This window comes from Plectropomus leopardus, chromosome 24 (assembly GCF_008729295.1).
Source record: "Plectropomus leopardus isolate mb chromosome 24, YSFRI_Pleo_2.0, whole genome shotgun sequence".
Classification (NCBI taxonomy): Eukaryota; Metazoa; Chordata; class Actinopteri; order Perciformes; family Serranidae; genus Plectropomus; species Plectropomus leopardus.
The window spans coordinates 9040671-9053171 of NC_056486.1; the positions used below are offsets into that span (position 1 = coordinate 9040671).

The 12501-nt window shown below is 41.9% G+C and overlaps 1 protein-coding gene across 1 annotated transcript in view; it reads left to right on the forward strand.

Moving 5' to 3' along the window:
- Window positions 1-12501, forward strand: part of pard3ba (par-3 family cell polarity regulator beta a) — a 198092-nt gene that overhangs the window by 71318 nt on the left and 114273 nt on the right. Inside the window, 2 exon segments of the mRNA XM_042513093.1 lie at window positions 7481-7666; window positions 12256-12417. Of these exon segments, the coding sequence (XP_042369027.1) occupies window positions 7481-7666; window positions 12256-12417 (348 nt within the window).

Sequence of the window (12501 nt, forward strand, 5' to 3'; positions counted from 1 at the left end):
TCATCCTGAAAAGACACTCCTGCGTCTCACCTGTCCTACTTTTCTCGAGATGCTCATCAAGTTTAAAAGCTAAACACATTGTGTATTTGTTGTCTATAAGCTGAACCCCCTAAACAAGTCACCTCGGCTGGATAAATCTTATACACGTTTACATGACAAAGACTTCAGTGCAGTATCAGTCACAGCAGTGCAGATGAATGGAGGTCATAACTAACAGCGCTGTATCCTTCTATTCAAAATAATTAAATCTAGGGTCCAGCAGAATTTGAAACTGACAATTGAATAAAAAGATAGCTCTTACAGCTGAGCAGCAGGCTAGCTGTAAAATTTAGACACATTTGGTCTGTAAAGAAAAAGTGTGTGCTCGTGTTACTGACCCTGCTGTCTCACAAAGCCTCTGCAGGCTGCAGCCTTTAATGCCATAATAAGATAATAAGACCAGAGATGTATATACTTGCGTTTAACTACACATGTGCATGATGGCTGCCTTGTGTATGCTGCGTCTGTTTGGAACGCTGGCCATGTCTTCAGAAACCAATGTTATTTGTCTGCAAAAGATAATATTATTATTAACAGGAGGGGCAGTATGACAAACATACTCGCCATTGTCATGACATTTTTGATTTCGAAGCCTTACAGACCGTACGTGATGGCATTGATTTGACTTTTTCTCCCTTTATCTTGTACCAGGGATGATGTTTTTCTGTAGGGCAGCCTGGAAACTAACGTCGTTTTCACTCGCCAAAAAGCCAATGGGATTTTTTTCCATTGGATGTTGGATCACTGAAGAAAATAAGCTCTGTGGTAAACAAACATTTATGGTACTTTTACGTTTTGTTCAGCAAGGTAATCTTAACAAATGAACACCACTTTCATGATTTTTGAATTATGAAAGTGTGTACCAAATTTCATCGCAATCTGTTTAAAATTAGTCTGGATATTTCAGTCGAGACCAAAGTGTCGAGGCAACCAGTCAGCCAACAGAGCATCCCCAGAGTTCTGTAGCTACTGTGTCTTAAAATAAGCACTGGATGAGGGAGTCTCCAGTCTCTGAGGCTTCATGTGCTGCTGTCAGTAGAAATCCACTCAGTTATGCTAAAACCAACTGTAGGATGCAGAAGGATTAGAGGTCAGCTCGGCCAAACAGCAGCAACCTGCAGCTGGTCAGAGGTCAGTGTTTTGCCAAAGTACACTTCAGCAGAACACACACTTGCTGAAGGAGCAGTTTGAGTCGGGTCATGTGGTTAAAATGCAATTTTTTCACTGCACCATACTCCTGCCAACCCACAAGATTTATATTCCCACGGTCATGGAAAACCTGGAAAAGTTATGGGATTTATTTAACGTTCACATTTTCCAGGCCTGGAAAAGTCATTCAATGTAGCTCTACTATGTGTCGACGCCCATATGTCTCTTATGTTTGAATGTCATATGTTGGAAAAATGCTTGGTAGGTGCGGCAAAAAAAAAAAAAAAAAAATCCTTTGGGTTCTTGAAAAGTCATGGAAAGGTTTTGACATTTTGTCCATGCCAATTTGTGGGAACCCTGTACATCGTCAGCTCCAGCAATCATATAGTCTTTTTTATCTCTCTTGTACAAGCAAAGTCGACTTTGAGAGGAACTTGCTGAAGTGCTGATTGATTAGTTTCAATAGAGGGTATTGATGTTTCATGAGCAGCTTCTGTTGAAGTACTTGGCAGCGCTGCGAGGCACACTGGTCTCTTTCAGTCAGAAGAATAACAGCAAAGCCGTGTGAATTAGCCTCGTCATTAGGATACAAAAGGACGACCATTTTCTAGCCCATCTCCCGTCCTCTCACACACCCTCCAAGTAATTAAAAAGTGATAACTTCTAATCACAGTTTCATTCCTGTCAGCATTTCTGCGTCACCATTATATCACAGGGCCTCGTTTTGTTTCAGGGCGGAGATTGGAGCGGGTTTTCGGCGGGAGCGTGATATGTGTGTGTTTGTGTGCCAAGGACAGGATGGAGGGGTCACTCTGCACATGTTTGACCCTCAGTTGGAGTGAGCCTAGGCCATTTCACAGGAAAAGGGGTCATCAGACACATTGTTCTCTCTGTCTTTTTATTGTCTCCTCTCTACCTTCTTTCTTTCTGTCAGTCTTCTTGCCTTTTCATTCTCCGTCCTCCCCACATCTCCACCCCCCTTCCAGAATTATCCCTCAATCAGTCATTTTACTTTCCTTTCTCTTCATTGTGAGGTAAAGGTGTAAAGCGGCGAAGAGGCAGACATTAAGGCGATTAATTGGCAGCTCCATCGTCGCCGTCGAGCGCGGCGAGATCTCATCTTAATTGAATGTCGCTCTCACCGCTAATCCCGCCGCTTTGAAACCCCCATTTAGAAATCCTCTGCGACAAAAGGCTCTGTGTGTAATCGCTGTGTATCAGCCCCCCCTCGTCTCCTCGCCACCCACCCTGGGGTAAGAAAAAGCTCCTTTTTGTTTCCTCATTTGGGTGTTGAAGAGGGTGGTCTCTCTCCCGGCTAAAAGCTTGTTAAAGAGCCATTGCTTAGGGCTAACAGTGGAGGGAGGAGGGGGGTCGCGAGGGGTCTCAGCCACCCTGGGGACACAATCTGCCCCCAAGGAAAGAGCATTAGAGGGGATATTGGAGTGCGTGAGAGTGTGCTTGGACCACCGCTGAGATTCACTTGGTTGTCTAAATAGATTTAAATCCGATCCAAGAAATAAACACCTAATGTAACTTCACATTTTCATAAATTTCCAATATCTCCTCCCAGAGCCTGCTGTGCTCTGAGTTGACCACCTGCACCCCGTGTGTTACCGCAGCTTCATCACAGAGGTATTTAAAACCTCCCAGGTCGCCACCTGAGTCTTCTCAAGTGTCTCTCACGCAGGAAGTAGCGGATTGTCTTTGTAATTCCTCTGGTTTTGAGTAACAGCACTCTGAAATGTCTTGTTGATAAAAATAAGCCCTGACTCAAAGTCTCGCACTGAAATAGAATTCCAGGAGTCATTTTTCTTGATTTCACTCGTTATCATCGAATCAAAGAAGTGAATACGAGCAGCAGCTGAAAGGTGATTATGAGTCGAGTCAAAGGTCAATCTAAAACTTGCACAAGAGTGATGAAGCCTGCAGTGCACATTCACTGAGAATGACATTTTCTGTGAAGTACGAGACATCTTGTGTCCAACAGTTAAACTATTTGTATATTCAGAGATTCTGGATATTTCACAAGGGCAAAGGAGTACATGTCATTTTAATGAATTTGTACCCAGGTGGGTTTTTTTTAGGGGGCATTTTATGCCTTTATGAGAGCGTGACAGTAGATGGATGACAGGAGATGAAGAGACAGAGAGACGATAGGGTTAGCAGGGTGTCCCATAGCTTTTGTTTTGTGTTTTTAATTGCAGTCTGTATGCAGAATTATTGAAAATGGAACAACGCCTAATCTCAGGTTTTATACATAACATTTCTGTGGTCTTAGATAGTTCAAAAGTCTCTTATAATATAAACAACTCTCTCAAATCCATAAAATTGGGTTCCAAAACTCAAGTTTGTGAAGTCAAAGAATATAAAGTCTAGAGCTGCTCCACCGACAATGAATTGGAAACAATGTTCTTGATGACACTGAAAGCAATCTGGCCTCAATCAGAAAGAGCATGTTTTGCAGGTTTCAAAACGCGAGGCAACAGAGCGCTTTTGCAGCTGTCTTTTTTCTTTGTGCAAGGCCACCACCAAATCACTTGTCTTTAGCTTAACAGCTAAAGTAAACTCACAGATTTGTAGTGGAGATCCATGTCGGTATATGTGACCCTCAGAAAAAGGAGAAATCACCAGCTGGTTTTCATGGCTAGTTGTAGGATGAGTCTGGGACAGTTTGACAATATGTTTTAATTTTCAGGCCTAACTACATTTTGTAGAAAGTTAGAAAGTATTGAAGGCAACAATTTGTTCAGATATATCATACAGCTTGCAGAAGAGCGACAGTAAAAGTGACAGAAGGCCCCGCTTCTCAATTCAACTGATTGGACAGTTGGAAAATTGTCGATGATGTTGCACGCTTTTTTGCTCTGAGTTGAATTTTTTTTAACTCCAGGAGTTGAAGTAGCTCCTGCAAAAACATTAGGCACCTAGAGTGGAAAAAAAGCCACTCAGCAACGCAAAGCCGTAAGCAAAACACTTCACTCTCAGTGAATTAAAATAGAAAAATCCACCCAGGCTGCTAAAATGCACTGATAGAGACCTATATGGGTACATTTTGTGTTTCAGGACAATATGATGAAGCCCATTTGGGTGTAAAATAGAAAAGAAACATTCTGTGAGTCCACAAACTGTCATTCATTATCTTTAGAGCAGCTCCAGACAAATGATGAAGGTCTGACTGACAGCTTTGTTTAGATCAAAACTGTAATTAGTTGAAAAGGCTTTAATAGACAATATTTAAAGCCATTTATTTACTAATGCATTCGTCGAATGTATTGAATAACTATGAAATTGACACCCTTTCATCCTCATCATTTATTACCTTAAAAAATATCAATGATTAAAATTGAGTGTCCCTGTTTTAACTTTATAGAAAGTGTGCAAACTGTATGCTCATTTGTAGCTAACTGGTTAATTGGTAGCCTATTAATAGGCATGCAGGGAATAAGATTCAGATTGACCTCTGAGCAGATGTTCAGATGTTAACTGTAACCTTGCTGTAACAGACTGCAGCCTGTGACTTCACGTGAGAGTGCACCAGAGACCGACATGTTTTAACATGTTACAACGGCTGATCAGCTGTTTCCTGCTGCCCTTACATTCACAGACGCTCACTGACGTGAAAGAACTGTAATATGTACGCAGAAACAACTTCACAGCTTTCCCCAATATACACCTTTGCAAACGGATTTTCTTGTACAGAGAAATGGGGGCGCGGCCGAGTGCTTACTCTAGCATTTTAGAATGATTCTGATTCACTGACATATGCACGGTGGGAAACAAAATGAGCAGATGCACGTGTCATAAATTCGACGGTAGTTTTGCGGGAGCACTTATTTTATGCCAAGAATAAGAACGTTTTAACGCACATATTAGTAATTGAGGCCCATTGATTCCAAGGAAATAACATATTTGAATTCCTAATTTAGATGGTGTTCTGCTCTCTATTTCACTGATGTGCTCTGTTTAAAATTGAAGTTTTATTTGAAACATTCTTGTAAAGGCTGCTACAAGTGTTAGTAAGGTACTGACAAACTCCCTCACTTTGTATGAAGTATCTGCAGGGCTCTAATTAATAGTGACTGAGCTGTCATCTGTTTTAATTCCAAACTGAGAGCAGTGACTTGAATCAGTGTGTTACAGTCCCTTCCTTCACCCTGACGGCGACGACCTTCCAGGTTTAGCTCCTTTACCTTTACTCAGCTGTGAGCTCTGACTCACACTTTGGAACCGAGTCTCCCTCCCGGCCTCCAGGCTTTAACAGGCTGTTGTTTTAATTAAGCACCTAGAAGAAGCAGCACCAAGTAGTGCTGACAGAAGAGATGTGAGGGCTGGAGGATCACAGTGAGCTCCTACGGTCATGAATTTAAAAAAAAAAACAAAAAACTGGAGGACAAATTTGACTCCCACATGCGTCAATGTTGTGGCACGATGGCGGAGGAAATGCGAACATGGATTTCTGATTCAGTCGCAGGCGAGGTGCCTGATGATGTAAGGCTCCTGCAATGCTGGTGTGGGGACTCAGATCTTTAAAGCTGTGACAACTGGTATGGCTGCTGGGATGTATATGCATATTCCTACACAATTCACGTCTTGCTTTTCAGTGTCTTTATATCCTGATCTGAATGACGCTCTGAGCTATTTTCAGTCTTAAAAGCAGGGAAATCAGATGTGTGAAGACATGCACACACCCTCTTAACCTTTCTTCCATGAAGAAAAAACCTCCCTTGGGTGACTGAACCTGGCATTTCTCTCCAGCTCTCCCTTTTTGCCATCCTCTGATGACAGACTGTTCTCTTTTGTTGCCTTTTGTCTCTTTCTCCACCATTGCATATTCCTGTGCAGCAGCTACGGTCATTCTCTCCACACTAAGCTACCTCTCAGTGAAAACATGTGGAGCAGGAATACTCTACTTGAGTTTGTTTTCGGGGACACTTTTGCAAAACGACCGGAGGCCAGGGGCCAGTCACAGCAGTCCCATATACAGTGTATTTCCAGGATTTAAGGACATTTCCAAGATTTTAGGACATTCGTAGGATTTTGGGATGTTTCTATAATTTAAGGACAGTTCTAGGATTTTAGGACATATCTAGGATTTTGGACATTTTTTTAAATTTTAGGACATTACAAGGATTTCAGGGCATTTATAGGATTTTAGGAGATTTCTGGGATTTTAGCACGTTTGTAGGTTTTTAAGATGTTTGTAGTATTTTAGGATGTTAGCAGTATTTTAGGACATTTCTCATGTTTGAGGACATACCTTGGCTGTCAACGCATTTCTCTGATTTTAGGTCATTTCTGTGATTTTAGGAAATTTATAGGATTTCAGGACATCTCCAGGATTTTAGGTCGTTTCTAGGATTGCAAGACACTTTTAGGATGTTAGAACATTTCTAGGATTTCAGGACATTAGGAGCTTAGCATGGACCTCTGTCGTGGGCCATAAGGGATCCTCAACTGGCCTTTTTTGATAAACAAAGTCTATTTTGATGCTGTTCATTGCACTCTGGCACCTTATGTATGCTATAAGTACAAAAATAATTCCAACTGTGAATCACTTTAATTTTTTATTGTGAATTAGAAAATGGTTGGGGCACCTGGCACGTTATTGGGTGTCAGATTTTGCATGAAGTCAGTTGAGTATCACTGCTGTAGAAGATGGAGTCTGGGGAGGAGAAATAGAGAGGAGAGATGTACAGTAAGATTGAGAGATTAGGATGAAATGTAAAGAGCAAGGAGGGGGAGTGAGAGAAGCGGGTATACCTCAGGGAAGGGTTATTACTTTTAAATGCTCCTCCGTGCCTCCATCCTCTTCCCTCTGCTTCTTTTGCTCCCCTCTTCCTCCCCCACTGCGCTCCAGGAGGAGGTATGAAAAGGTTATTATGTTTCCTTTAGAAATGGCTCGCTCTCCGTCTGCGCCTTTCATCTCCAAATGGAATAACCTCTCTACAGTAGCTTTCTTTTTTTCTCACTCCACCTTCATCTCTCTTTCCAGTACACAACACCTGCTCCTCTTTTCCTTTCTTTAACTTCTCTGTTTTCTTCCCCGAAGCCTTCTTCTATCTTTAATCCGTTTCCTTCTCACTCCTTTTTTTCTATTTTTGGTGTTGAGTATAATCAGCGTGGTGTAGGAGCATGCATTATCAGTCAGTGCATTAGATATGGTGCTCCTACCTCAATCGGCAGTGATCATACACAGCACTTATTATGTAAAGTAGGTGTTTGTGTGTATGAACAGGCTTTTCCTGTCTAGAAGAGTACCTTTTTTCAAGAAAAATCTTGTGCTGTCTTTCAGAAAGGTGAAGAGGATGGCAGTCTGGTGTTGGAGGATGGCAGGGAGCAGCTGATGTACGAGATCCCCCTCAATGAATCGGGTTCAGCTGGCCTGGGGGTCAGCCTGAAGGGCAACAAGTCCAGAGAGACTGGAGAGGACCTGGGCATCTTCATCAAGTCTATCATCCATGGAGGAGCTGCTTATAAGGTAGAGAGGGTCGTCATATGCCTGCACTTAGTGCCACAGGACCTCTATTTTTATTAACAAAAACAAAAAAAACCCATAACAAAACTGGATGTTGAATAGTTTTAACTTTGTAGGTTACATTGCAAAAAACAGGAATTAATAGCAATAAACACAGTTAACACATTCAAATAGAAATCATTCAGTTACATAGTATGCTTACGAAATATGGCAGGAGCACAAATATTTAGGAAAAATGAATAATTCTACAAAATCTGCAAGTCTATAAAATTGGGAAGGCAAAATGCTCCTGGTTTGGTATAAAAGTGTGCAGAGAGCAGAACAAATCACACACCGCGAGGAGCTGCAGCTGCCGTTATCTCCCCCAGCTCCCTTTTCAAACAAGATGGCGTCGAAGATAACAAAACATTTTTTCATCCTGTATCGTGCCTAACTTTAGTGGATCACAACATATCTGATATGGAATTCATCTGCAGATGCTTTGGTTCAAAATTAGACCAAAATTTTCTGGTTGATATCAGTTTCTAAGCCGCGATGAAAACCAAAATGTGCAACAGATGGTGATGCGGCTATACGAGCTCTTTGAGCGTACAGTCATGAATGTACAAACCCAATATTAGGCTGATTGGTCCAGTAGTATTTGAGATTAGCGGCAGATAGACAGAAATACACACACACACACTGGCGCACGTGTTCACAACCAAACACATGATCCCCCTCATTCTTACACCTGCCAGAGATAAAAATCAAAAATATATCACAATACCCACCTGTTTAAACGATAGCTGGTTTATTATAATATAAAACGTCCAAAATAAAACAACAATAAAACCTCCATTTAAAAGTGGACAGCAAAAATCTTGAAGGGACAGTTCACCCCCAAATAAAAAAAGGTGTTTTTTCTCTTACCTGTAGTGCTTTATCTAGATTTTTTTGGTATGAGCTGCAGGGTGTTGGAGATGTCTCCTTCTCTCCAATATAATGAAACTAGACGGCACTGGGCTTGTGGTGCTCAAAGATGCAAAAAAATACATTTGGAAAACTCAGCAGCAATGTGTTTTTCCAGAAATCATGACCCGGTTACTCAAGATGATCCACAGACCTTGTTGTGAGGAGTTTCATGGCGGAACTATTTTCTTTCTGTCAAACTACTTTATCAACTTTATCCCTGCACAGACGGAAGCGTGCATCTGGGACTAGCTCACCAAGCACTACCGAGCTAGTCAACTTTACAGCTTAGCCGAGGAGGGATGTGATGCTTCCTTCTGTGTGGTGATACGGTTTGTGGATGTATTTTAGTACAGAGAGAAAAGTCCCTACATGAAACTGCTTCCCACAAGGTTTAAGTTTATATGGTTTGGTCCTTAATAAAAAAGAGACCATGACAGTGACTGATTGACACCAAAGATGGAGACAAAATAAAACCGAATCTCGCAGATTGATATTTGAAATTGTGGAAATTGTGTGTGAAATATTCCTGTATTTTTGATGTAAAGGTTTCCATACAGTACCAAAATGCCTCACTAAGTTTTCACCATCACAGAGTTATTTCAGAGCTCTAAAATGCTCCTTATAAATACATCAAACATGAGGAATGAGACACGCTGCAGGAACATTTGAGCAGCCATAGAATAGTTTGTCTAATCATGGTTTTATCCAGAACCACCTCTCCAACCAAGAACATTTTATGTGATTGTTTTGTTTTAGATCCTTTTTTCCCACCTTGTATTTTCCAAACTCTTTCCCCCCTTCTTCTTTATGCTGTATTTGTTTCCTCTCATCTCTTCTTCCTTTGCGCTTCTCGCCGCTCCATCTCATTTCCCGTCTTCCTCTGAGGCCACAACCGCCTGCCTTCCCTCGACCTTTGACACTCATTGACCTCAAGTGGCCTTGTCACATCAGCGCTGCAGCCGTCTTATCAGTATCACTCCACTTCAAGCTGTGAGTGCATCAGGAAAAAAAACATCCCGTTTCAGCACTTTGGAGATTCCTCCACTTGGCCTCAATATCTCGCCCCCTCTCAAAACTCCTTGTGCCCCCTCTTTGCTGCTCCCAGATCTGCTCGGCACGATGAGGAGGCACAGAGACGAGTGTGGCGTTGTAGATAAACGGCTGGTCTGGGATCAGGGCGGCCAGACAACGGCTCCCCAAAGTGCCTTCAGAAGTAGTTTTTCCGACAGCTGCCGATGCGGATAGCGCTCTGACAGAACGGCCTAGTAAGATCTCCGGCTGGCTGCGAAACAGGTTTCTGGGACAAGATACCACATAAGAGGAAGAAAGAAACGCAGGAAGAGAGACAGACAGTGGCGAGGGAGGGAGGGAACCCATTGAAAGAAGACAGCGGGAGAATCTAAGAGGGAAGAAATGAGCAGTATCGAACAATAGAGAGATGGAAAGAGGCAGAATGAGAGGAGGAAAGAAAACTGAAAAGTGGAGACACTCAGCAGGAACAATACATGAGGGTGTGTGTGTGTCTGTCCCCTCTTCGATGTTGATGCATGCTAATGAAAAGCAGCTAAGGGGCCTGATGAGACTTGAGGCCGGTGCAGAGGAGGGAACCCGGGTTGTCCCCTGAGTCCCACACACACACACACACACACACACACACACACACACACACACACAATCACACAGCAGGCACAAAAAAGGAGGAGACGAGGAAGAGTCATGGAGAGATCTAACCTATTTCCATTAAAGAGTTTTGGCTGCTGTCTGGGCCCGCGGCCTCAATTATATCCCAAAAACGCTCTTTGACTTGATCCCTCATCCTGTCATACGATCATATCAAAGAGTACGCTAAAGAAAACAAATTAAAATTACATGGCGCGTGCTGCCACTGCCTACTGAGAGTGAAGTTATTAATAGGGAATATCACAGCCGATTTTGGCACAAGCATCAATTTTTGATGACATCCTCGGATTCTGTGTGAGCGAGTGCCATCCCAGTTTGCATTTGAGGTCAGCCCTGATGTCAGAAGTGGAATATTACAAAGAATATTTACTCAATTACTGTACTCAAGTACACATTTAAGGTACTTCATTTGAGTATTTTCTTTTCATGTCACTTGTGTGTTTTTTTCTAATAATTTTGAGTTTTTTGGATGTTTTTTAAATGTTGTAATAATTTGAGTTTTTTTAGTATATTTTCCTGATTATCCTGACTTACTCCTACCAAAGTAGCATTGTCAATGCAGGACTTTAATTGTCACAGAGTATTTTCACAGGGTGGTATACTTTTGCTGAAGTAAAGGGTCTGAATACTTTGTATTAATGGTGCCGTGTTAATGAGATGGGGTCAAAGGGCAGTAGTGACCACAATGACCAATCAGGACTCCACACACTCAAAGAGAACCTTCAGTGTCAAAGTGTCCTCATCTTTATTGCCCTTTATTTAAAATGTTGCCCTCTGCATGGCTTTCCTCATTTGATCCCCCCCTTCTTCCACTCTTGCTCACTCGTCCGCTCTTCCCCCCTTCCTCCCTTTCTCCCTCCAGGGTACTATTCTGTGTTGCCTCTCTATGAGAGGCTGCTATTTAAAACACTTAGAAGTGATTTAGTGCCCACGGAGGCTATTCCATTAGCTGCTCTATGTATTTATCATGGCTCTCCCGCTCTCAGTAGATTGCTAACTCTACAATTTTCTTGCCTTTCACCTCCTTCCATTTTCTACTCCACTCTTGCTCCCTCTGTCTTTCTATCTCTCTCTCTCTCTCTCTCACACACACACACACACACACACACACACACATGCACACACATACCTCTTCCAATTTTTCCTCTCTCTTAAAACTTCATTGGTGACCAGTGTTGTGTGTCTTATCTTATGTTAGACTTGCGCTCCATCCCACCCTAGCATTTTAGTATCATTTATTTTTTATGAGATATTAGCATAGGTGACATGAGCGAATAGTTCCAAATAAAAGTGCCTCTAATGCCTGTTATTGCTGCATTTACTGTGTGACTAGTTTAGACAAAATGAAGAGTGAAATGCAGCCTTTGTTTCAAAGTCTTTGTCAGTTTGATACTTCACCCTGTAACATCAAGTGAATGTTTTCTGATAATTTACTTTATACTAATTAGGTAAGTAGAACTGGGATGCTGATAACCTGTTGGTCTCTGAACAGGATGGCTGGTAGCTGCTCATTGTATTTATTTGTTTGACTCTCTGCCGTCTACCATTTTTTTTCTTTCACCTTTTACAATTTTTTAATCTCACATATTTCACACTTCAGACCTCCTGTTTCTCTTCTCTCTTAAAACTTTTATCAGTGACCAGTCTTGTATGTCTTATTTTATGTAAGATTTGTGCTCTGTGCTCCTAATTCTTTCCCACTCTTACATTTTAGTATAATTTATGTCTTAGTAGACATTAGCATAAGTGTCATGAAAAAGTAAAAAGTACTGAAAACGCCTCTAATATTTCCTGTGCAACTAGTTTAGATAAAATGAAATAAAATGCAACCTTTATTTTGAAAATCTCTCATCACGTTAATAATAACAACAACATCAGCTGCATGTTTTACTGCTAATTCACCTCATACTAATTAGGTAAGCAGAACTGAAGTGCAGAAATGCCAAATCCTCTCCCAACAGGACGGCCGGTTGAACGTGAATGACCAGATGATCGCAGTAAATGGTGAGTCGCTGCTCGGACGCTCCAACCACGCTGCCATGGAGACGCTGAGACGCTCCATGTCGTCCGAGGGAAATGCCAGGGGCACCATCCAGCTCGTAGTGCTCCGAGCACCAAGACAGGTAAAGTTTTATCTCACTTTAATGGAATTTTGAGTGGTGTATTGCACGCAGGTAAAGCTTTGTGGGTGTAAAAGTGCGTTTTAC